This window comes from Somniosus microcephalus, chromosome 13, assembly GCF_052327205.1.
Source record: "Somniosus microcephalus isolate GS21.2 chromosome 13, FLI_Smic_1.0, whole genome shotgun sequence".
Classification (NCBI taxonomy): domain Eukaryota; kingdom Metazoa; phylum Chordata; class Chondrichthyes; order Squaliformes; family Somniosidae; genus Somniosus; species Somniosus microcephalus.
Window position 1 is genome coordinate 192,107,358 of NC_140999.1, and position 27,543 is coordinate 192,134,900.

Genomic DNA, 27,543 nt, shown 5'->3' on the forward strand with positions numbered 1-27,543 from the left:
TGCTCAAGTCCCTGGAGTGGAACTTGAACCCATCCTTCATGACTCAGAGGCGAGTGTGCTACCAACTGAGCCACAGCTGACACTTCGCCATGATCTGTTGAATTACAGGCTCGAGGAGCTGAATGGCCTACTCCTGTTCCTATGCTCACTGGAACCCCCGACGTAAATCTCCCTCATTCTGCAAGACTCATTCTTTGACCAAGCTTTTGGTCACCCCATCTAATCGCTCCCTTTGTTTCCGTCTGTTTTACTTAAGCCTATTTGCGAAGCACCTAAGAAAGTTTCTTTAAGCTAAATTTGGTATGGAAATGCAAGTTGTTGCCTTCCATCATATTTTGTAGCCCAGACTTTAAATAAAAGGTAAAAATTAAATGCATAGTCGGCAAAGGAATGTGTGCTAATTATTAAGGCCACTCAGTTACACTTTACAGAAGAGAGTTGTGGAATTTGGTCCCTCAAACACTAGTACAAATTCTAGAACACCAGGTAATATTCTTAATCAGTAGCCTTGATAATACATTGGATGGAACACTGCTGTATTGTGGCCTATGCTCATTGCGAACACCATTAGCAATTTATCTAGATTATATTAAATGGATTATTGGATGTGGCATGCACTTTCCATCCACAAACCCTACTTTCTGTTGTCATGATTTGAGTAATGCTTTTTATTTATAATAGAAATCTCTATGTAAACATTTATACTGGGAATCCCCATGCACACAATGGAAAAACCCCATCAGCCCGTTGCAATTGATGACACTAATGCATTGGCACTCTCTTTGTTTTAAAGCCACCGTCTCCATTTAACTGACTTTCATGTTTTACAGTTTCCCTGCAGGTTAAACATGTAAATTTGATATCCCCTGCCGCTCTCTTTGTTTTTGGCCTCCTGCCTTTGCTTCCATGTCTACACTACTACACTCAGCTAGCCACTCACAGGACCACTGTTGTTAAAGAGCAGGCCCACTGCTATGGTTCGGCACTATCCTTCAGGGCGAAACGTCACCGAAAATCAGGCCATGGAACCCCTGCTAGGCTCTGCCACTCTACCTTTTGTGCAGCCTCACACCTTACCCTGCTGCATTTTTTCCAAATTAATTTCCATTTAGATTAATCTTCATAGTTTATAGCTTATTCACAGCCCACTGTCCATTAAATGCCCACTTGTATTTTGTTCATAAATTTTGAGCCAGTCCTATTATAGTTACTGCTGTTATTTAAATAATTTATTTGGGCTCCCTCCTGTTATCCAACAATAAATTCTGGAAAAATCCTGTTCAAATTCCTGCTCTTATTTAACACATTTTGGCCAAAGCTCATTTCCTTATTTAATTATTGCACTCTGGGCGACCCATTTTATTACACAGCTAGTTTGTTGATTCAATTTACAAACTTGCTCAAACCTACTTGATTAAACAGCCCACTCCATTACTGTCAAATGGCCACTGCTTTTATATTTAATAAATTGTACAGCAACCTCACTCCATTAAATTGTCACTCTTTTCATTTAAGTTAGAAATTGAGGGATTGCTGCAACTTTTGTTTATTCACATAACCTCTATGCTACCGCATTGCTTGAGCTTTAAACTAGGAAAATGCTTTCGTTTAGACAAAATGGGGGATGGATCAACAGCTAGAGCAATAAGGTAGAGATGGGAGAACAATGAGAGGAGATACGGTGGTACTTACAGGAAACGACAGTGGAGATTGGGAGAAAGGGAGGACAAGGGGAGAGAGTACACAAGACGTAGGAACAAGGAAAGGTAGAGGGGAAAAACTTAGAAAGCAAGGACAAGAAACGAAAAGATGAGAGCTTACCCGACGTGAAACATTTTAAACCAGTGATTCTTGCTGTTAGGATCATTTATATTGTTTACCTCCTCTACGGCACTCTCTTACATACAATCTCTAACTTGGTCATTGACCCAATACAGAAACCCTGGCTCTCTTTTGCAAACTGACTTGTACGTGAACCCAGCATTCATTTCAAGAAAGTGGAGCGATTACACCTTAAAGGGAAGTACAACTACATTCTATTTTAGATAATATAATGCACAACCTTATAAAAACAGAGCGCTCTCTAACTCACCATAAGCAGTGCCTCAAAAGAATCACTAACAGAGATACATATAAGTTATAAGGGTTCGCCAGTTGTAAATCTGACATGCAAACGCTCAGTTTAGACTGGAAGTTCCCCCCACCCCACCCCTCAAGCTCACACACCGTCTTGACTTGGACATATACTGCCACTCCATCATTACATTGCTGAATCAAAACCGAGGAATTCTCTAACAAGCACTACTGTGGGAGTGCCACCACCACAAGGACTGCAACAGTTCAAGAGCACCCACCACCACTTTCTCATGGCAACTAGGGTAGGCAATAATTCCGGCTTTGCCAGCATCGCCCAGAAAACAAAATAATGTTTATCCGTTGGCAAAGGTGGAAAAGGAAAGAGACTTCGGGCCAATTACTCAAAAGTATCCACCCAGTGTGAAACTTAAGGCTAATGATAAACTAGTCGAAACACATTTTTCAAACCCTGAATAGATCACTGTTGAGGCCACATGTGGACTATTATGTGCAATTTTGGGCACAGTACCTTCAAAAGGGCATTGATGTATTGGACAGGAATCAAAAAGAGTATGGATTATTCCAGGCCCGAGGGCATCAAGTTATAAAGGATTAATCACCGCACTGAACTTAACATACGAGGACAGATGGTGTCAGCAGTCTGGTCAACTGTGGACTGCATCAAAGCCAAAGGTCGCTCCTTGCTTCACCGGAATTTCTCACTCATGGATTTTCCAATAAGCGGTCACTGGATAGCAATCAGCAATAGTAGCACTGGCTGTTTTTTCTCATCCCTAGCCCAGAGGCATTGTCATCAACTGTTGTGCTCAACTGGAATTAGGCAACACTACACAATCCAGGAATCAAATCTGGGACCTTCTGCTCTGCATAACTTACTCTTACACCAGCGTAACTTACTCTTACACCAGCGTAACTTACTCTTACACCAGCGTAACTTACTCTTACACCAGCGTAACTTACTCTTACACCAGTGTCCAGCAGATTCTTAGAGACAATTTCTTTTTGGGCCAACATAGGCAAAATACTTCTGTTCCATTGAGAAGTATGCAAAAAAAATTGGGAAGATGTGGATCTGTCTGCGGCTATCAGAGAGTAGCCTTGCTACATGGAGCAGAAATGCAGCATTAGAGCTGAACCAAATTCCCACATGAACAATTTTTGTTCGCATACAGAGGTTCAAAATAATGTATTCCCACAAATTCCAGCCCAGATGAGAAGCGTAGGCTTTGGTCCAGTCCTTATAACCATTCAGCTCTTATGTATGCATCCACTAACCTGGTGTGTGGAGACGAGGAGACTTCCTGTTGGGTTGAATGGGATTGGGCTCAGAGTTGCTACTATTCTGTGAAGATTCCTGAAGACCAGACACTCCATGTTCATCTTCTTCCATTGCAGTGATGACATCTCCTACGTCACCCAACCTTAGGGCTGAAATTAGCAACACTTCAGAAATTGTGCTTGCTTGTATTAACTAAAATCCCCAACAGCTAAAATTAATTTAAACATAAACAATGGCCACACATTTACACAAATACTATGCTTCAACGTGACCGGTAAGAAGTGATTGATTCACAATTATGTGTACAAATTATAGTCGCTTGCAAAGACACCAGGATCAACGTATCCAGATACTCATCCACGCGACTAAGTTCTTTACTTATGGCTGCCAACCATGATTTCTGTGCACCAGCCAACTCACAAGTGAACTACATTTTATGCAAGCACTGCCACATCTAAAAAGAGACATTTTAAATTACAACAGAAAAATAGCAAAATTGGTCTGGAGTCTAGTGATTTGCTTCAAACAATTTCAACCTTGCCTTCTCTCTCCACTCATTTTCTATTTTGGATTTTTGGGAAACAATTAGCAACTGCTTTTAAAAATCGATCTACTGGACACATCTCCCTGGGAAACCCAGGGTTTGGGACAAGTACTTTTCTATTTCTGTACGTGAAAATGATCCATGAAGTCCAGGGTATCAGCAAACTGTCACATCTCAAAATATACTTATGAACAGCCACACATCAAATGAGGTTAAAACATGTATACGCTACAGTCCTGTGGTTAAACAAAAACTGAAATAAAAAATCACAAGAAAAACTTCAACTATTTGATGTCCAGATCTAGCCTGAACAATCTTGCGAGAACCTCATTAACAATCTTTTGCTAACATTACCACAACTGTCATATTGGAATGATGTGTCTCCAAATAAATCATCTTTTCCATCTTGCATTTAGTACACACGTATATTCTACGTATACATGTTTTGTAGAGCGCACACTTCCTGTTTGCAAATCTCTTTTCCTACATTACGATTTGAGTCCCTCTTTATGTCACCACTTAACTTTGAAACTGCCTTTGTAAGCATTTATAATGGAAATGGCTGAAGGCATAGCCACCAAATGTGGAGCAAATTGAGGAGAGGATGCACAAGAAGCCAGAGTCAGAGGAACACGGTGTTCGGGGGTGTTCTGGGATGGAGGAGGTTACAGAGGTAAGGAGGGGTGAGCCCATGAAGGGACGTCAACCCGAGGATTTTAAATTTGAAAAGTATTGGGGGAACCAAGAGCGTGGGATAAATTACAGGAAACAGAGTTTGGTTCAGCTGAATTTATGGAGAGTGGAAGATCAGCCAGGAGACTGGCGACGTGCAGTTTGCTGAATTTTCCAGCATGTCTTAGTAGGTTCCTGTTTAGTTGAAGCACAAAGATGTCTTCCCTTGTGAGAATTTGGTAAGTTTCTTTGATTTTCCAAAAGACTTCAAAACAAATTTTAAATAAATAAATTTTAAAAGCTTTATTTCAAGCAAATTTCACATCAAGCTATTAATAACTGCTCCTTTTCCATTATGAATGGATCAATTTTTACCTCCAGGTTAACACCTTTGTTTAACAACACCAGTGGTTTATTTTGTTGACAATTAGAAAGCAGGCCAGGTTGTTGAGAGAATGTGTCAATTTTCCCATTGGAAAAGTCGCATGGTATTTCAGTTTGTTTTTCCAAGTGATTTAAACCTAGCTGGAAAATGAATTCCAATTGCTGGCTTCCTCCTGTTAGGATGCTGTTCACATCAACCACAGCAAGCACTTGCCCTCTTCATTTGATCTCCAAATTCAGTTTTCAAAAAAAAAATCTCGAGAAAGGCAGTGAACCATCTTTTGAGCATAAAGATAATACATATACAGACACATCGGCCATGGTGTTGTTCCTGGTATTCTGTGACAGTTGGGTGGAGTGGGGAGAGGGGGGATGACAGGGCTACTGAAAGAAAGTCAGAGATATGCTTAGAGATTGGGAAGTGTTTTTCTGATTGCTTCCTGGAAAATGAAAGTATTTTCCTTACCCACTGCAGGTAGATAAAGAAAGTTGTTCTCACACAGTCGTTAACAAAGTTTTCTGTGTGACGGATCACAGCAAATATCAACACTCTTACAGATCCCGGTCAAGTTTTCCAAAGGGAAACTGATCATTGCAGAATACATATTTTATTAGTATACATTAACAAAATAATTGCATTAAGTCACCTATGAGAGGAAAAATTAAAAAATGCGTTGAGACAAAAATCGGATGACCTTGGGGGCCGCCCGTAAACCTGTAAGATTTACGAGCCCCGAAGGCTATGCCGTCACCTGCCAGTTACATAAATCAACGTGTATACAATCTGCAGTTGCATAAATAAACTCCTCCAATATTGCTACTTCGATTTTCCTGTCAAAAGTTATTTCAGATAAAGTTCCAAATTCACCTTTTGATGTTTTTAATGCAATTTTTAAAAATCAATTCATTTAGCTGTACAATTCAAATAATGGTTTCTTGCCTCTTAATTCGGTAACCTCTCAGACAGTTCCTGAACTCTGGGATGGCTTAGGATGAGCGGCAGATCTTCTGCTCCTCTGCCTGCCAATTTTTTTCATTGGATCTGGGGTGGACAGGGGTGGAAAACTGCCCCTGCCCGCCGTTTCCTGGGGCCGGGTCCCATCAGGTCAGAATACACTCACGTTAAGTTGCACCGTTTTTTCTGCATTTGCCCAGTTCAAACACAGGACAGAAATGGTGCATGTTCGGGCAGGGCATCCTGCATTCAAAGATTGGCAGAGGAAGGTCTTGGGGCATCAGGAAACGAATGATGAGTGCAAACACTCAGCACAGCTGCACCAGAATTAAATATTTTCCGCCCATTTTGTTTTCCTTCAGCACTGCAGCTGCTGCTTGCTCCGGAGGCCAGGCAGCCCAGCTCCTACATATAAATGCTGCCAGGGGTAGAAATATGGCCAGAGTCAGTGGACAATCTCGAGAGAGAGAGGGGGAAATCCAGAGATGCCCCCAATCGGAAAGCCTGGGCTATTAAATCCTGGAATGCACTGCGGGTGGCAAGAAATGCTGTAAATCATTTCAAGAAAAAGCTGTCGGGATCTGGAACGCTCTACCTGAAAAGGTGGTGAAAGCTGATTCCATTAAATAATTTTAAAAGGGAGTGGGCAGGTATTGGAGGATGAGGAACTTACAGGGTTACGGACACAAAGCGAGGGTGTGGGACTGAGCACGACTGCTCTTTCAAAGAGTCAGCACAGGCACGACGGGCCGAATGACCTCCTTCTGTGCTGTACGTTTCCATGATTCTATGAAATATCATAAGTTATGTGCCCAGATCCAAAATGAGGTGGCATTTATTAGATTCAAATGGGAGGCAGCCTCAAGCTAAGTTCTGGGAGTTGCAATGCATAGATTACTTGAACAGAGGGACACTGGTGCATTCTGCGATTTTTGTTCACAGACTACTTGCAGAGTGAGGAGATTTTTTTTTAAATAATCAAATCTCTTAAATAAAACCAGCTAATTGTCAAGAAACTGAATGCATGCCCCTGAATGCATGCCCTGCTGTAGTAGAAACAGAACCGACTCTACAAAATATATTATTTAATAGCCAGATTAGTTACGAGTCAAATTGTTTAGGTTGGGTCATTCCATGCTTTCCTCAATATACAACACAAGTGTAGAATACCTGCAGTTGTGTTTATCTGGCACTGCTCACTACCTTCTGCCTGCAGCTCCAACCTGAATGGTGCACTGGATGATGGCAGCAGTGGATCCTTATCACTCAACATGTTCGATACAGCGTCAGTAGTTTGATACGAATCCGTATTACTGATAAAACCGCTTTCTCCGGGAGGGTTTAAATGATCCTGTGACAGGAATGGACCTACAGATTCTGGGATGTCCATAAATAGATCCACATGATGTTCTGGCTGCTGCAACGAATAAGAAAAGAATATGGTACTGTAACACCGCATACGCTTTACCATAAATATTAGGAAGCACATGTGCAGAGCAGTGCTATGCTGTACTTCTTCAGTGTAAGCTTTGTTACAGGTTTCATTCCAATTTCACAAAAACATTCTAAAGATGCATTACCCTTCTTTAGTTCTTCTAAAAAATAACTCCAAAAACTGCTGAAAGTCATTTTAAGCTGTTAATTACTCATGACAGTTTTGACTGCAAGAGTAATTATTGACATCTAACTTTTGACAACTGTCTACCAAGAAATTGAACTGGTCCAATCAACAATACAGGTACAAGTACCATACAAACATTTTAAAAGACTTGCATTTCTATAGCGCCTTTCACAATCTCAGGACATCCCAGAGCGCTTAACAGATAATGACGTACTTTTGAAGTGTAATCACTGTTGTAATGTAGGAAACGCGGCTCCCACAATCAGCAACAAATAATCTATTTTTTAGTGATACAGGAAACTTTGTGATATCCGGCACCGACAGGACCGAGCTGTTGCCGTCCCATCAAAACTGCCGGACAAACCAGAGGTAATGTTAAAACATACGGAGCTCTTTGAGCTCCGTATCTAGCAACAAACCCTGTTGCTTAGCAACAGCTTCTAAACAGTCAGCCGTAGCTTGCAAGCGTCTCTGTAGCTAAGCAACAGCTTTAGCTAGACCTTGCAGAGCCTGACTGGTGGGAAAAAAAGCAACGAAAAGAAAAAAAACTTACTGAACCGACTCCTGAATTTTGCTGGTGGATCGAGCATTCCGGACAGTTAACCTCCGGATAAACCAAAGTTTCCTGTACTGGTTGAGGCATAAATATTGGCCAGGACACCGGAGCGAACTCCCCATATCTTCTCCGAAAGAGTGCCATGGGATCTTTTACATCCACCCGAGGGGGCAGTCGGAGCCTTCCTTTAACGTCTCATCCGAAAGACAGCACCTCTAACCGTGCAGCACTCCCTCGGTACTGCACTGGTTTCAGCCTAAATTTTGTGCTCCTGTCTCTGACTGAGATGCGAGAGTGCTACCCACTGAACCACAGCTGTCACCTAGTGTATTTCACTAAGTTTATGAAGCCGAGGACATCAGAAAGGCTCCAACCTATCCTAAATGCTACAAAGTAGGATCAATCCAGTAGCTTTCTGGCAATCTAATGATCTTATTGCTTCATACAACATACCAACCAAGGAAATCCCACAAATGACCAGGTGTTTAGAATCCACAGAGCAATCCATGAACCATAATCTCTAGTTATACCGTTAGTGGCAATAACTTCATAAACTGGACTAGCTATCCTCCCACCAGAGCTCTAGAAATTAGTGGACAGGGTGCTTGTCATTAATTTGACTGGGCAGAAGATTTAGTGAAATGATTGTCCTTTCTTGCGCCGTTATGGAGAACAAAATCTTGGTACTTCAAAAGGATATCTGGGTTTGTGACCAATAACCCCAAGGCTTAAAGTGGTTTAGAACAATATGAATACTCTGTGGTCTGCTGATTATCAGAATCTTCTTTCACCAAAAAGAACAAACCACCCCTATGTTTTGACTCCTCAGGGTATCTACATACTGAGTTGGATATACTGATATAGCCTGACTGCTCCGTGGAGTGTGCTAACATCATTTGCCATCAAATTGTTTGGATGACCATCTCCTTTATCATTTCTCCTCTGCTGTCCAGCTATACAGGACTGCCCCTGCGTGGTCCATTCCTACCTGTCCAAATGCAGCCAGCTCATCTGCAGCAATAACTTATTACGTATCTAGGGAACAATTCCATAGAGCAATGCAAGTGGTAACATGGGATACAATTCATAGAAACATAGAAGATAGGAGCAGGAGTAGGCCATTCGGCCCCTCGAGCCTGCTCCGCCATTCAATGAGATCATGGCTGATCATCCAAATTCAGTACCCTGTCCCTGCCTTCTCCCCATATCCCTTGATCTCTTTAGCCGTAAGAAATATATCCAACTCCTTCTTAAATATATTTAATGAATTGGCCTCAACTGCCTTCTGTGGTAGAGAATTCCACAGGTTCACCACTCTCTGGGTGAAGAAATTCCTCCTCATCTCTGTCCTAAATGGCTTACCCCTTATCCTTAGACAGTGACCCCTGGTTCTGGACTCCCCGCCCTCGGGAACATCCTTCCTGCATCTAGTCTGTCTAGTCCTGTTAGAATTTTATACGTTTCAATGAGATCCCCTCTCATTCTTCTAAACTCCAGCGAATATAAGTCCAATCGACCCAATCTCTCCACATACGTCATTCCTGCCATCCCAGGTATCAGTCTGGTGAATCTTCACTGCACACCCTCCATGGCAAGAACATCCTTCCTCAGATAAGGCGACCAAAACTGCACACAATACTCACTCATCAGATGGAATGTAGTGGTCTTTTTCCATTCCTATCTGGTTCAGAGCCCTTTTTTTTTAAGGCTTAAAACTATCCAAGTGACAATTCAGATCCTTCAAAGTTTATGGTTATTAGGAGACATTTATCAGGCAGTAAACTGTTTCCAAATCAACCCAACAGGTGAGGTACAAGAAAGTTCAAATTAATCACTTGAGCGCCTTTTTTTTTTTGACAAAGTCCAATTCTCAGTGCCACAAACACTGTGGAAGATGATGAACTGGGGGGAAATAAAATTAAGATGGCCTATGCTAAGGAGACATTCCTATAGACTACAAATAAGGAGGCCACGTAGGTTTCAGCCAAAATGTCTCTTGAAAGAGGAAGGCAATTTCCCAGCTGCATCATGGCACATGACAAGTAATGAATAGTTTTTGTCATTATTAATTGAGCGCTGCAAATAGCTCAGTGAGCTTGACCAGTGAGTAGCTGAGGGATACAAAGACAAACAAGGTCCCATTCGGTGCTGGGGCAGCTGGTCTTAGTTGAAGCAGCAACAATGGCACTACAGCTGCTAGGATTGGAGATAGAACTGAAAGACAGGGTTCCTGATCATGGAAGTCATCCATGCAAAGCCCCCTGGGAGAGCAGGTGTGGCCTTGAGGCGAGGACAGGACTGGGGTTGCCTGTGGTGCCCGCACAAATACAGGTTATTTGACCAGGGTATTGGAGAGCTTCTGGCACGCATGCAACTATGCACCAAAAAGGAGTAAATACCTTCAGATAAAAAAGGACAGAAAAATGGGGAATAAAAATAACATTTGCAATTTTTAGACAAATCCGTTCTATGCATCCTATGCTGAAAGACTACTCTGTTGTACACCAATCAGTAAGTATTCCTTCTGGGCACAGAACCAAGCTGCTGAGCAAATGTAGCTCATTTAGGATTTTAAATATATGCTATTTTTCTGGTTTGCAGTGGATCTTCAACTGTGCTACAAGAATTGATATTTATAAAGAATTGCTTTTTCCCTTCATTGTTTTCCTGCTTCAATTTCCTCCTTTAAGCTCCTTTCTTGAAGCCAACGACTCACTGAAGGCCACTGATCAATGGTTTTCATGGAAAAATAGACCAAATTGCAAAATTTGATCCCTAAAACACCAGTAAAATATCGTAGAGTCCCAGCAGAGATGTGACTTCAGTCACCATAATTCAGTAGTCCTACGCATGCGGTGGCAGTCGTCCGGAACATAATCCAAGTGCCATTCTTTATGTGAACCTGCACAGTGGATGTGGCACTTCGACACATCCAATCTCAGCAAGATGACTGAAGATGACTTCAATTCTCCTCCAGCCATGACCAGCAGGCTGAGGCCAGCTAACGCAACAAAAACTTGGGTCTGAACTTGAAATTTTCCTGGGCCCTAGGAATGGCCTTAGAATAACATCTGTGTCACCTATCAAAATATTGCTATCTCCATTCTTTGCAGGATTAATGTTTTTGAATCTGCCCTTGAAAGCAAAAATATGATGAGATGAAATGCTGTTTTAAAAAATATTTGCACTTTTTAAAAATAAATATGACATTTCAGTCCAATCAGTTTAATTCTCAGAGCCTGTAAGCTATCAACACATTTTATGTAAACATTCAGACACGTCAGTCCATAATTTGAATATCCACATTTAACAGCTTGGTGAGGAAAAGTTCCCCAGAAAGATTTGTCCCAATTACACCATATCCAAAGCCAAGTAAAAGTCTTCTACCTGCCTTGCATTATCTTGCCTACACCTATCTGTGTATTAGGGTGGTCACGATCCCAGAAATCAGCAGTAATTGTTATAACAGAGTCCCTTCACTGACACTCCATCACAGGCGCTCAATTTCTTCATTTACTCTCTCCACTTCTTGAGCCCTGCAGAACATTTGGACCCTAGAAACTGGCTCTGAGCCAAACAACAAAACTATTCAAGCCACAAAATTTTGCAGCTGCAGCCCAGCACCCCATTAACACTCTAATTTGGGCTTCACATGAAAGGTATTCTATGCATACTACACTAATTGAAGTTCTCATGGTTCTCAGTGAAGTTTACAATGAAGCTTTGGGATTTTTGTTTATTAATTCCTTAGCTTCTTTATCTCTGTTTGTGCTCCTTGTCCCCCAAACTATTGCGAGCAAATGTTTTGAAGCTCGTGTCAGAAATTATGTTTCAAAAGCAAAAACTTTTTTTTTTAATAAAGGAAGAAATTTTCATCAAGAATGCTCTCAGTATTTCCAGAAGTTCTTCATTTTACTATTAATTTTGGGGGATTTTTTCATTTTGGTTTAGGCTATTAATTTGCTGTCACTTTAGATCAACAAAGGAAAAAGTGATTTGAATTTCAGGAACAGTCAAATAGAACTTTATCACGTACCTAGTTTATGCTAAAATTTATAATCCAGTGACCAAGCCTGTGGAACAAATATGGAGAAGCTAGCCAGACTAGCTCGACTGCTATTAGCGGTTTGACTTTTCTGCGCATATATTAAGATGAAATGCGTGTATACAGTTTATTAATAATTCAATCTTTGTGCTAAAAACTGAATTATCTAATAATTTGAATTAAACAAATTGGGAAGTTAGTGGTTAAAGACTTTAAATTACAGATAATGTGAATTAAACAACTTTGAATTTAAGAGTAGACTGTATATGTGCATTAACGCTTAGTGAAAATAGCTAAACTGACAAAAGTCAGGCAATACAATGCACAGTACTAGGGAAGTAGCAATCAAGAAATGCTCTCAGCACACTAAATTATTCATCAATTTTGATTATTTTACAGTATTAAGTATGAAGACAGACAAATCTTTTGTACTCCTGTGAAAATGACACATTGGCCCTTACAACACCATGGAATCACAAACAGTAAAGAATATTGATCTATTCGCCTTGTGTGACTAATTGGGAATCCAGGTGTTGCTAACTGCGCTTGTGATTATTAAATTTAAAAATGAGTAATAGAGTCATCGGGCACGTGATCTGAACACTCAGTCACAAGACGCAAGCATGTGTACTTGAAACTTTGCTGCACTTGCCAGTAAAATGAAAAGTAATGTGTGCAAGTGTTTTTTGATCATGGTGTGTGCTTTACTTCCTTGGTTACTAGGGCGGGGCCAGGCCTGAAGGGAGATCTGCTTCCCAAAAGTGCCCACGAGGCATTTCATGTCCGGTTCCAAGCCATTATCATACTGTGCAATTAACTGAAGCTAATTACAGCAATACACATTCTAAGAAGAATGCCACAACCTACACGACGACTTCCGATGCAAAATTAACTAGAAATAAAAAATATAGTAATGAAAACTGCAGTGAAACTAGCCTATTCAGTTTACAATTAGGAGGTAGGCATGTATGTAAATGAGGATAAACTAATGTTCACTTCATAAACAAAAGCAGCCAATCACCAAACTCTGAATTCAACCATCACTGCTTCCAAATCCAGCGGTTTCTGTTTACACTGCTCTGCCTGGATATACCAAATGCTCACTGCTGAATAAAGACATTCCATCCAATATCCGCTTCAAATTTACTTTCCCATTTCCTTTGATGCCATCTGGCACTACTTTCCCAGTTTATTTTAAATTCATAATCTGGATTTATTTATATAATTTAAAACTTTATACAATTCAATTAAGTTCCTCAACCTTAAACCAGCTTCATTCTAGACTCTATAACCCAAGTTTCTCTCATTTTCTTGCATAACACAGCCCTTCTACATTTGGTTATCAATCCCGATGATGTACTCTGGATTCTTTACATCTTTTTGTGGCACGCTCTGACCAATGCACTGTGCTCTATTAAGAAGCTATATACCCTAGCATTCTACTTGCTCTTTCAGGTACTTTGCCGTATTGTCTGGATAGTGAACATCACCAGTACCTATAAATTCCTCCAGAGAGCGAGCCAATACACTACAAATTTCCTCCCCGGGGAACTTCAGTGAATTGCAAAATGTTGAACAACAACATGATCAATCCCAGGTATAAAGGAGACGAGTTATATAGGAGAATTAGTGCTTACTCCTAGGTTCCTTTCCAACATGGAATTTAATTCCATTCATTGTACATCTTATGACAAATAATTTTATGCCTTATGCATTACATTTAATACATTTTAATTGCCATTTTCCTGCCCAATTGCATTAGCAATTGAAATCTTTTTGTAAATATTTAGCTGCCTCTGGTCTCTTATTCCTTTCCCATTTTCTACATTACAATAGTGACCATACTTCAAAAGTATTTCATTGGCTGTAAAGCGCTTTGGGATGTTGTGAAAGGCGCTATATAAATACAAGTCTTTCTTTTCTTTTTTCATATTGGCAATAAATTTGCTTGTCTCATTCAGGTCATTTATGTAGATTAGAACGAGGAGTCCAAACATTTGGGCTGAGGGACTTCATGCAACACCCACCCTCACTCTCCAAGATGACACCACCTCTCACGTACTCAGTCACTTACTTTATTTTTTAAAATCTTTTCTTTAATCTGCCTCACATGGATACGGTAGTTTAGTGGTTAAATTACTGAATTAGTAATCCAGAGGCCTGGACTAATAATCCAGAGACCAGGACCAACAATGGCAGTTTGAGAATTTGAATTCAGTTTTTTTTAAATCCTGGAAATAAAAGTTTGGTATCGGTAAAAGTGACCATGAAACTGTCGGATTATCGTAAAAACCCAACTGATTCTTTAATGTCCATTAGGGAAAGAAACCTGCCGTTCTTACCCAGTATTGCCTGTGTGTGATTCTGGTTCCACACAAACGTCTGACTCTTAACTGCCCTCTGAAGTGGCCGAGCGAGCCAATCAGTTGCATCAAAAATCGCAACCAGGCAGTTCAAGACGAAGGCCACCACTACCTTCTCAGGGCAATTAGGCATGGCCAATAAATGCAGGCCGAGCCAGCAACACCCACATCCCAAGAATGAATAAAGAAAAAACATTTCACGTAGAGGTTTGTGAAAACCCGTTCCGAAGTCCACACAAGTTAAATCGCATGTAACATTCTACAAAGCAAGGTGGTTTTCAGGTATAATATTTTACTTCTAAATTCATGCCATCTTTTTAAGTTACTACAGCCTGCTAAACTTGGCAAGTGCCTTTGCCAAGCTGAATTCAAAATCATCTAGGATACTAGGTATAGTACAGAAATTCAACAATCCTCATGAATATTTCTAGAAAATATCAATCCAGTAGGTTTCAAATGGCTTAATCTTGGCTTTCACTTACTTTTTTCTTTAAAAAGTTCTAACTTCCTTTAACAACTTTTTTTATTGTTATAATAGTGGAAGAACATTTTAGTAGTGTGAATAACACTCATCTCTCGGGCCTTCCCTTATACTCATCATTTTCCCTGTACAGTAGGTTTTCCTTCTTTATTTCCACTTTAATTGATCCATTTATCCATTTTGAGGAATGTTAGTTCAGCTTACACATTTTTTACGGTTACGTACATCTGCATATCCCAAATTGTTTTTTTTTGTTGTTTTTTTATTAAAACAAGCATTCCATTTTTCCTCAATTGAGATGTTGTTCAGTAATATTTCCCAGTTAATTTCTTCTGGCTCAACCCTTTCAAGTTTGTCTTTTGAAATTCCTATTCTATCCTGGTCTTTATTGCGGATTACCAGATAATTTTAAATGTAATCATACGAGCACATCTTGCAGGAAGGACGCAGTTCTGGATCTGACTGAATAATGATGCAGGACCAGATAGTTATGCACAGGTAGAAGATGGGAAATAGAGCCCATAACCCAATTAGGTTTGCATTGAAACTAGATAAAGACAGAGTCCAAGAAAAGGGTATTCAACTGTAAATTAGCCAATTTCACAGAGATGAACAAGTACCAAACCCAAGTTAGATCAGCTATTTTTCCATCCACACAGTAGGGAGAGATTTAAAGAAGAGATGAATTAGGTAGAGGTAAAATAAATTCGGACAAAAAATAATGATCAAAAGCATTTAATCAAAAATTAGATTAAATAAAGATGAATATGATAAATGTAAGGGGATAATTGAAAAGAAAGCTATGGTAAATATAAAAGACAGAAAGAAAACAAAAAGAAATTAGGACGACTAAGAAGGAGTGTGAAAGAAAACTTGGTCAATATAAAGGGAACCAGCACAGGTTGTTTACGCACACTAACTAGTTGACCTCCTATGGTGTCGCACACTAACTCCAATATACAGGTCAAGTCAATTAGAAGATGGTGATATAAATGGACCCAGAGTTTTTTGGTGGGGGGGGGGGGGGGGGGGGAATGTGAGAGAGAGGGATCAACAATGAAGAGTACCATGGCACACTGGGCCACGGTCTACTTCTTCACAGTGAGGGGGGAGATACACAAGGAGATGGAGAGCGAGAGCTCAACAAGGGTGTGGATGTTTTCTGAGCAGGGAAAAAGCAGAGCCCAAGTGTGTGCACTTGGTGGTTGGGGGGGGGTGTATATAAGCTTGTCGCCAGTATGAAAGGGGGAAGAAAAGGCAGAGTTTTCCTTTGTTGGGGGGGGGGGGGGGGGGGGGGGCAAGGATATCTGTGTCCTCGGTGCGGATTGTATGGAAGATGCATGGTACTACTTAGAGGTAAAGGGATACGCAAGAGTGCGGGAATAGCAGACAGCCATAGTAAAAAAAAATTTGATGTAGCTTTTACAGAAGGTAAAAGTAAAATCCAAAAAGGATGTGGAAGAACCGTTACTGGAGATATAAATAAAAACGTCAATGGACCAAAAGTAGAAAGATCAAATGCGCAGATAGTATATATGCCTAAATACTGAAGGAGGTTGGGGGGACAAACTCACCATAAATTTCCAAAAGCTGTTGGAAACAGGAATTGCCAAAAGGACCAGAGAGTGAGAAATGTTACCCACTTGTTCAAAAAATGGGGAAAGAATAAATTAGGAAATTAGAAACCAATTATTGTTATTATAGTTATGTGTAAACTTCTAGAGTCCAGACTTCTAGAATGAAATTAGTGAACACTTAGAAAGGCACGAGCTAATTAGGGACAGTCAGCATGGATTTGCATTGGGGAGCGAATGCTTGACAAATTCAATTTTTTGAAGAAATTAGAGTGCAGATAAAGGAATGTGATAGATGTGCCCCATTTTGGAGGAGGTAACAAGGGGGGTCGATGAGGGTAGTGCGTTTGATGTAGTCTACATGGATTTTAGCAAGGCTTTTGATAAGGTCCCGCATGGCAGACTGGGCACAAAAGTAAAAGCCCATGGGATCCAAGGCAAAGTGGCAAGTTGGATCCAAAATTGGCTCAGAGGCAGGAAACAAAGGGTAATGGTCGAAGGATGTTTTTGTGACTGGAAGTCGGTTTCCAGTGGGGTTCCGCAGGGCTCAGTACTGGATCCTTTGCTTTTTGTGGTATATATCAATGATTTGGACTTGAATGTAGGAAGTATGATTAAGAAATTTGCAGATGATACAAAAATTGTCCGTGTGGTTGATAATGAAGAAGAAAGCTGCAGACTGCAGGAAGATATCAATGGATTGGTCAGGTGGGCAGAACAGTGACAAATGGAATTCAATCTGGAGAAGTGTGAGGTAATTCATTTGGGGAGGGCTAACAAGGCAAGGGAAGACACATTAAATGGTATGACACTGAGAACTGCAGAGGATCAGAGGGACCTTGGAGTGCATGTCCACAGATCCCTGAAGGTAGTAGGACAGGTAGATAAGGTGGTTAAGAAGGCATACGGAATACTTGCCTTTATTAGCCAAGGCATAGAATATAAGAGCAGGGAAGTTACGGTTGAACTGTATAAAACACTAGTTAGGCCGCAGCTAGAGTATTGCGTGCAGTTCTGGTCACCACATTACAGGAAGGATGTGATTGCACTAGAGAGGGTGCAGAGGAGATTTACAAGGATGTTGCCTGGGCTGGGGAATTTTAGCTATGAGGAAAGATTGGATAGGCTGGGGTTGTTTTCTTTGGAACAGAGGAGGCTGAGGGGAGACTTAACTGAGGTGTATAGGATCCTAGATAGAATGGATAGGAAGGACCTATTTCCCTTAGCAGAAGGGTCAATAACCAGGGGGCATATATTTAAAGTAATTGGTCGGAAGTTTAGAGGGGATTTGAGAAGAAATGTTTTCACCCAGAGGGTGGTGGGGGTCTGGGGCTCACTGCAAAGGGAGGTAGAGGCAGAGACCCTCATCATATTTAAAAAGTACTTGGATATGCACTTGAAGTGCCGTAACCTACAAGGTTACGGACCAAGTGCTGGAAAGTGGGATTAGGTTGGATAGTTCTTCGTCGGCTGGCACGGACAAGATGGGCTGAATGGCCTCCTTCTTTGCTGTAAATTTCTGTGATTCTATGATGATATGGATTTACCAAAGTGTTTAAAAAAATTTAATCCACATTACGACACTTATGAAAAGTCTGACAAGTTATTAATGGGGATACTGGTTGTGCCCCAGCTGGAGTATTGTGTCCAATTCTGGGCACCACACTTTAGGAAGGACGTCAAGGCCTTGAACATAGAAAATTAAGAAGGAAATCTAAGAAGTTTTTGGAGGTTTTTTTGGAGTTATTAGAACTTGGAGAGCATTAGCACACGTGGCAATTGAGGCAGGGACTAATAGCATAATTTAAAAGGGAAATGTGTAAGTAACTAAAAGGCAATACAAGGAAGGCACAGGAAATTGTCAGGGAAACAGGATCTGAGTAAATCGTTTCAGTTGAAGGTGCAGTAACAGCAGCTAGATGTCGAGTGACCCATTTCGATTTTGTAATTTCTGTGATTCTATCTCTCATGGCATTCTTCACGATGAGTCTGAGGTTACATTATTGGGAGGGGAGGGGAGATGGGAGCCATATACATCTCCACTGAAAGAATTTGGAAGAGATTTCCCTGAAGACAGTGGCGTTTCTTGAGTGGCTGCTGGGATTTTTTTTTAAGCTTACTGCTGGTATATCAGTAGTAGAGGGAGCAAGAGAAATTAAAAAAAATTATATAAACACACTGGCTCATTATAAGTTGCAATTCCAGTTAATGTCCATCAGTATTATATATAGACATTATAAAAAAACAAACTTGCATTTCGATAGCCCCTTTCATGATCTCGAGATGTCCCAAAGCGCTTTATAGCCAAAAAGTACCTTTGAAGTGGGAGGGAGTCACTGTTGTAATGTAGAAAACGCAGCAGCCAATTTGCGCACAACAAACTCCCACAAACAGCAATGTGATAATGACCAGATAATCTGTTTTAGTGATGTTGATTGAGGGATAAATATTGGCCAGACACCAGGGATTATCCCCTGCTCTTCTTCGAAATAGTGCCATGGGATCTTTTAAAACCTTAAAATCAGGAACTTCTGAACTTTTGCCTCACAGACAAGACAGCTTTAAGATAATAGCCTGGGGTGCGGTTGAAAGGCGATGTCATGTCAGCATTGCAATAAACTGCACCTCAGACACCAAACATTTTGCCTTAATGAACAGAAGAGCAAACAAGCATTTTATATAGCAGCTTTCATACCCTCAGGGCATCCCAAAGAGCTTCACAGCTCATCAATTACTTGTGTTATGTAGGCACATGTAGCAACTGATTTGTGCACAGCAAGGTCCTAATAGCAATGAAATGAATGACCAGTTCTTTTTTTAAAAAAAAAGAGATGTTGTTTGAGGTACAGGAAACTTTCGATTAACCGGCCCCTAAATAACCGGAACGCTCTATCCACCGGCAAAATTCAGGAGTCGGTTCAGATAACTTTTATTACTTTTTTTACTCTATTTGTTGCTGCGCAAGGGTGCAGCTGAAGCTGTTGCTAAGCTACAGAGATGCTTGCAACTTGTGCCGATTGTTCTGAAGCTGTTGCAACAGGGTTTGTTGCTTTATACGGAGCTCTCAGCTCCGTATCTTTTACTATAGCGTTTGGTTATCCGGAATTGTTGATGAACCGGCAACACGTTCTTCCTGCATCCGTGCCGGATACCAGAAAGTTTCCTGTATAAATGTGGACCAGGACACGAACCTTGGTAAAACATCTCCGAGAGACAGCACCTCCAGTTTCCACATCAAATAGCAGCATTTAATCTGAACCAGATCAGTTTCCCAAATGATTCAAAGTTGGTAAATAGTGCTAGATTACTGCAAATAAGAGTTTAACTGTTTTTTGATATCTTACCAAGTGCCATGTGTGTTCAAAGGTCATGGGATCAAGCTGGAAACTGGAGACAGAATCCGTGCAAGCTAAATGCAATCACAGCGAAATCACAGCATTTAGTTAATTTTCAAAATCTATTTCATTTACTTCTCTCATTAAAAGACATAGTAAACAAGCCAAAACACAAAGTGCCAGGCAACCCGGCTGAAAAGTTACAACATAGCCCGCAGGACGAATGCCTACTCTAATCAGGACAAAACCAGTCTGCAGTATCAGTGCAACTGAACAGTCTCAGCTATTGCTGTAATGCACTTGCACATTTGTAAATTACACCCTTTGTATCGCTAACATCTCTAGAACACAAATTTCTGTCACTGTAGGGAAGCACCTATCTTTTCTTCCCTACCTCTCAGCGAGAGGCGAGATTCAGTGGCCTAGCAAAGTCCAGCTGTAAAAAAGATCCCTTGTTCTACTGCAGGTAGTGCAGTGGATTAGCCATTTTCCCATTTCCATCTTGTTAAGATTCATACAGACTGTGCAGAAATCCAGGATGTTGTTTCTTTGCTCTTCCTCAGCAGTACTCCTTTGTTTCCCATCCCCAGTCCATTGCCACGACACTGCTTTCAACAGCTTTCAAAATATGCCCAAGAAATTACAGGGCACAGAGATTAAAAAGTGAACTACACTACTGCAATTGGTCTAAAATATCTGACAAAAACACAAACGACACACACACACACACACACACACACACAGGCTATGGTTAGGAATAGACAATGCAGACATGAGAAGCATATTCAACAAAGCAATGCAACAGTTCCTATACACTGTTCATATAACTGCAACAGCAACAGTCTGACCTAGTCATACTAACAGAATCATACCTTTCAGCCAATGTCCCAAACTCCTCCATCACCATCCCTGGGTATATCCTGTCCCACCGGCAGGACAGACCCACCAGGGGTGGTGGCACAGTGGTAGACAGTCGGGAAGGAGTGGCCCTGGGAGTCCTCAACATTGACTCCAGACCCCATGAAGTCTCATGGCTTCAGGTCAAGCATGGGCAAGGAAACCTCCTGCTGATTAGCACCTACCGCCCTCCCTCAGCTGATGAATCAGTACTCCTCCATGTTGAACACCACTTGGAAGAAGCACTGAGAGTAGCAAGGGCACAGAATGTACTCTGGTGGGGGATTTCAATGTCCATCACCAAGAGTGGCTCGGTAGCACCACTACTGACCGAGCTGGCCAAGTCCTGATGACATGGCGTTAGGAAAATTGATGGGACTGCAAGGCCGATAAATCCCCAGGGCCTGATGGTCTACATCCCAGGGTACTTAAGGAAGTGGCCCTAGAGATAGTAGATGCATTGCTGGTCATCTTTCAGAACTCAATAGACTCTGGAACAGTACCCATGGATTGGAGGGTAGCTAATGTTACCCCACTATTCAAAAAAGGTGGCAGAGAAAAAGCGGGGAATTATAGACCGGTAAGCCTGACATCGGTAGTGGGGAAAATGCTAGAGTCCATTATAAAAGATGTAATAGCAGAGCACTTGGAAAGCAGTGACAGGATCGGACAAAGTCAACATGGATTTACAAAAAGTAAATCGTGCTTCACTAATCTACTGGATTTTTTTGAGGATGTAACTGGTAAAATAGATAAGGGAGAACCAGTGGATGTGGTGTATTTGGACTTTCAGAAGGCTTTCGATAAGGTCCCACATAAGAGATTAGCGTGTAAAATTAAGGCACATGGGATTGGGGGCAAGGTATTGACTTGGATAGAGAACTGGTCGGCGGACAGAAAGCAAAGAGTTGGAATAAACGGGTCGTTTTCTGAGTGGCAGGCAGTGACTAGAGGGGTACCGCAAGGATCGGTCCTAGGACCCCAGCTGCTCACAATATATATTAATGATCTGGACGAGGGAATTGGATGTAATATCTCCAAATTTGCAGACGACACAAAGCTGGGTGGGAGGGTATGCTGCGAGGAGGATGTCGTGAAACTCCAATACGATTTGGACAGGTTGGGTGATTGGGCAGAAACATGGCAAATGCACTATAATGTGGATAAATGTGAGGTTATCCACTTTGGTGGCAAAAACAGGAAGGCAGATTATTATTTGAATGGCAATAGATTGGGAGAAGGGGAAGTGCAACGAGACCTGGGTGTCCTTGTGCATCAGTCGCTGAAGGTAAGCATGCAGGTGCAGCAGGCGGTTAAGAAGGCAAATGGTATGTTGGCCTTCGTAGCAAGAGGGTTTGAGTACAAGAACAAGGATGTCTTGCTGCAGTTGTACAGGGCCTTGGTGAGACCGCACCTTGAGTATTGCGTGCAGTTTTGGTCGCCTTATCTGAGGAAGGACGTTCTTGCCATGGAAGGAGTGCAGCGAAGATTCACCAGGCTGATACCTGGGATGGCAGGGATGACATATGAGGAGAGATTGTGTCGATTGGGCTTGTACTCACTGGAGTTTAGAAGATTGAGAGGGGATCTCATCGAAACCTATAAAATTCTGTCAGGTCGGGACAGACTAGATGCAGGAAGGATGTTCCCGATGGCGGGGGAGTCCAGAACCAGGGGTCATAGTCTAAGGATAAGGGGTAAGCCATTTAGGACTGAAATGAGGAGGAATTTCTTCACCCAGAGAGTGGTGAACCTGTGGAATTCTCTGCCACAGAGGGCGGTGGAGGCCAGTTCATTAAATATATTCAAGGAGGAGTTGGATATATTTCTTAAGGCTAAAGGGGTCAATGGATATGGGGAGAAGGCAGGGACAGGGTACTGAATTTGGATGATCAGCCATGATCTCATTGAATGGCGGAGCAGGCTCGAAGGGCCGAATGGCCTACTCCTGCTCCTAGCTTCTATGTTTCTATAACTGCCAGTCTGGGCCTGCGACAGGTGGTGAGAGAACCAACTCGAGGGAAAAACCTACTTGACATCGCCCTCACCAATCTACCTGTCCCAGATGCATCTGTCCATGGCAGTATTGGTAGCAGTGACCACCGTACAGTCCTTGTGGAGACGAAGTCCCGTCTTCACACTGAGCACACCCTCCATTGTGTTGTGTGGCACTATCACCGTGCTAAATGGGATAGATTCAGAACAGATCTAGCAGCTCAAAACTGGGCACCCATGAGGCCCATCAGCAGCAGCAGAATTGTATTCCACTACAATAGTAACCTCATGGCCCGGCATATCCCTCACTCTACCATTACCACCAAGCCAGGGAGCCAACCCTGGTTCAATAAGGAGCGTAGAAGAGCATGCCAGGAGCAGCACCAGGCGTACCTAAAAATGCAGTGCCAACCTGTGGAAGCTGCAACACAGGACTACATGCATGCTCAAAAGCGGAAGCAGCATGCTATAGACAGGACTAAGCGATCCCACAATCAATGGATCAGATCAAAGCTCTGCAGTCCTGAATGGTGGTGGACCATTAAACAACTAACGGGAAGAGGAGGCTCCAAGAATATCCCCATCCTCAATGATGGTGAAGCCCAGCGTCTGAGTGCAAAAGACAAGGCTGAAGCGTTTGCAACCATCTTCAGCCAGAAGTGCCGAGTGGATGATTCATATCGGCCTCCTCCCGAGGTCCCCACCATCACAGAAGCCAGTCTTCAGCCAATTCGATTCACTGCACGTGATATCAAGAAATGGCTGAGTGCACTGGATACAGCAAAGGCCATGGTCCCCGACAACACCCCGGCTATTGTGCTGAAGACTTGTGCTCCAGAACTAGCCGCGCCTCTAGCCAAGCTGTTCCAGTACAGCTACAACACTGGCATCTATCCAACAATGTGGAAAACTGCCCAGGTATGTCCTGTCCACAAAAAGCAGGACAAATCCAACCCGGCCAATTACCGCCCCATCAGTCTACTCTCAATCATCAGCAAAGTGATGGAAAGTGTCATCGACAGTGCTATCAAGCAGCACTTACTCACCAATAACTTGCTCACTGATGCCCAGTTTGGGTTCCGCCAAGACCACTCGGCTCCAGACCTCATTACAGCCTTGGTCCAAACATGGACAAAGGAGCTAAATTCCAGAGGTGAGGTGTGAGTGACAGCCCTTGACATCAAGGCAGCATTTGACTGAGTGTGGCATCAAGGAGCCCTAGTAAAACTGAAGTCAATGGGAATCAGGGGGAAAACATTCCACTAGCTGGAGTCAAATCTAGCACAGATGGTTGTGGTGGCTTCAGGACATCGCTGCAGGAGTTCCTCAGGGCAGTGTCCTCGGCCCAACCATCTTCAGCTGCTTCATCAATGACCTTCCCTCCAACATAAGGTCAGAAATGGGGATGTTCGCTGATGACTGCACAGCGTTCAGCGCCATTCGCAACTCCTCAGATAATGAAGCAGTCCATGCCCGCATGCAACAAGACCTGAATGACGTTCAGGCTGATAAGTGGCAGGTAACATTCGTGCCACAGAAGTGCCAGGCAATGACTATCTCCAACAAGTGAGAGTCTAACCACCTCCCCTTGACATTCAATGGCATTACCATCGACGACTCCCCCACTATTAACATCCTGCGGGGTCACCATTAATCAGAAACTTAACTGGACCAGCCACATAAATACTGTGGCAACAAGAGCAGGTCAGAGGCTGGGTATTCTGCAGCGAGTGTCCCACCTCCTAACTCCCCAAAGCCTTTCCACCATCTACAAGGCACAAGTAAGGAGTGTGATGGAATATTCTCCACTTGCCTGGATGAGTGCAGCTCCAACAACACTCAAGAAGCTCGACACCATCCAGGACAAAGCAGCCCGTTTGATTGGACCCCATCCACCACCTTAAACATTCACTCCCTCCACCACCGGCGTACCGTGGCTGCAGTGTATACCATCTACAAGATGCACTGCATCAACTCGTCAAGGCTTCTTCGACAGCAGCTCCCAAACCCACGACCTCTTCCACCTAGAACGACAAGGGCAGCAGGCGCATGGGAACACCACCACCTCAAAGTTCCCCTCCAAGTCACACACCATCCTGACTTAGAAGTATATCGCCGATCCTTCATCATCGGTGGGTCAAAATCCTGGAACTCCCTCCCTAACATCACTGTGGGAGTACCTTCACCACACGGACTGCAGTGGTTCAAGGCGGCGGCTCACCACCACCTTCTCAAGGGCAACTAGGGATGGGCAATAAATGCTGGCCTTGCCAGCGACGCCCACATCCCATAAACAAATAAAATAAAACTGGGCTGTCAATTTACCCGAAATTTGTAAATAGGTTCTGTGACAAGATGGGGAGAATTCTGTATTTTATTTCATGTAGTTCTGAAATAGCTAGAGATAAAATGGAGGTGATCTTTCCTTACAAATACACAAATGAAGGGTGGAGACAAACCTTCCTAGGTACCAGATCAGGTTCATTAATCTGAAAATTAGTCAGAAAGCAGGAACTTTATTCTAGGTGCGAATTAAATTGTAAATTAACACAATATTAATAGGTCATTGGAAACCAGGTGACGTAACTACTGGCTCATAAAATTCTATGTACGAGTCCACACCGTTGTCTCTTTAATCATGTATGACTGTCGGACAGGTTTCTAAGACTTTTGGGCTGATTAGATACTGAAGATGCTCCTTAATCTTAAAGTCAAATAACCTATAACTCGATTAACTTGGGATCGAAGACTATTGGGAATGTGGTCCAAACACACCCTCTGAAACAGCCATTCGTGCTCCAAGGAAACGCCAGGGTTTCATTGTGTAAAGCACCATTTTTAGTACACAAACTCAACAACTTGCTTTTATATGGTGTCTTTCACAGAGAATTGCTTCGAAGCTCTTTGCAGAGGAAAAGGTAAAAAGGATTACGGAGACATTGTGGGAGAGAATTAGAAGTGACCATAAACTTTGTTAAAGGTAGAGAAATGATGAGGATCATAGAATGGTTACAGCATGGAAGGCAGCCATTTGGCCCGTGCCGGCTCTCTGCAAGAACAATCCCAGTGTTTTATACAGGTTCATCATAATTTCCACACTTTTGTACTCTCTACCTCTATTCATGAAGCCCAGGATCCCGTAACTCTTTTTAACTGCTTTCTCAACCTGCCCTGCCACCTTCAACGATTTGTGCACATATACCCCCAGGTCTCTCTGTTCGTGCACCCCTTTTAGAATTGTACCCTTTAGTTTAGATTTCCTCTCTTCATTCTCTCTACCAAAATGTATCACTTCGCACTTTTCTGCATTAAATTTCATCTGCCACGGGTCCGCCCATTCCACCAGCCTTTCTATGTCTTCCTGAAGTCGATCAATCTCCTCCTCACTGTTCACTATACTTCCAAGTTTTGTATCATCTGCAAATTTTGAAATTGTGCCCTGTACACACACATACAAGTCATTAATATACCAAGAAAAGCAGTGGTCCTAGAACCAACCCCTGGGGAACACCACTGTATACCTTCCTCCAGTCCGAAAAACCACTGTTCACCACTACTCTCTGTTGCCTGTCACTTAGCCAATTTCGTGCTGCCACTGTCCCTTTAGGGAGGGAGTTGCCGAGTAATGCCAAACAGCTGGATGCATTGCTACCAATAGTGGGATGAGGGGACAGGGTGGAGGGGGATACTCAGAAGGCCAGAGTTGAAAGACTAAAAAGAGTGTGGTTAGGGAGTACAAGGCTTGAAGGGACTGCAAACTTAGAATGGGGCGTGGAGGGATTGTAAATTCAATGATTTGGGGAACAGAGAGCCAATGTTGATCAATGAGGTTGAGGATAATGGCCAAGTGGCACTTAAAACAGCACAGAATATAGGAGCAGAGTTTTCAATTACTGTAGTTGGATATTGGGGCACAAACATCCTTGGAATCACAGAAATGTACAGCTAACTAGGTAGGTGCCACTCGAATGCAGTGATATACAGTGTAATGGTAATCAACATCACTTAAATAACTACATTATCACAACATAGAAAAATAGGAGCAGGAGTAGGCCATTCAATATGATCATGGCTGATCCCCTATCTCAATACCATATTCCTGCTCCCCTCCCCATACCCCTTGATACCATTTGTGTCTAGAAATCTATCTATCTCCTTCGTAAATATATTCAGTGACTTGGCCTCCACAGCCTTCTATGCGAGAGAATTCCAAAACATCCTTAGTCTAAAAACAAAACCTTATTACGGTCTTAACTGCACTGCTGGACATACTGATTGTAAACTATAGCATTACGTTATTTCTGATGGACAATAATATTCAGGAAGATACAATTTCTTGTCAATTTACAAACAGTAGTAAAGTGGTTGGAGGTGGTAAAATCTAGCCGGCTGTCAAATAACCATGTATAGTCAGAATCAGATACAACGTTGGAAAACCTTCAACCCAGTCAGGAATTTTAGTGCTAGCTCCAATTTTTAAGAATGCAGAGACCTTTTCTGACACCTGCTGTTACAATTATTGTACCTTGAAAAGAATCAACAACTTTGAATAGCTCTGCTTTAGAACTGAGCAGCATACTGCTACTGCTCTCTTGAATGTTTTGTAATTTTTTTTTAATGTACAGTACAAGGTTCTATTGTTATGCAAATATTTTCAGATAAGTTCCTTCCCTCCAATTTCAGGGGATGAACTTTTTGTACTGAACATGGCAAGAGTTGTCAGTGCTGGAAAACTTAACATTTTG

General features: G+C 42.2%; 1 protein-coding gene across 1 annotated transcript in view; it reads right to left on the reverse strand.

Annotated features, from left to right (window-relative positions):
- LOC147108923 (death-inducer obliterator 1-like) overlaps positions 1-27,543 on the reverse strand; it is a 176,724-nt gene that overhangs the window by 110,001 nt on the left and 39,180 nt on the right. The window contains 2 exon segments of the mRNA XM_086005877.1: positions 3,373-3,525; positions 7,102-7,348. Of these exon segments, the coding sequence (XP_085862003.1) occupies positions 3,373-3,525; positions 7,102-7,348 (400 nt within the window).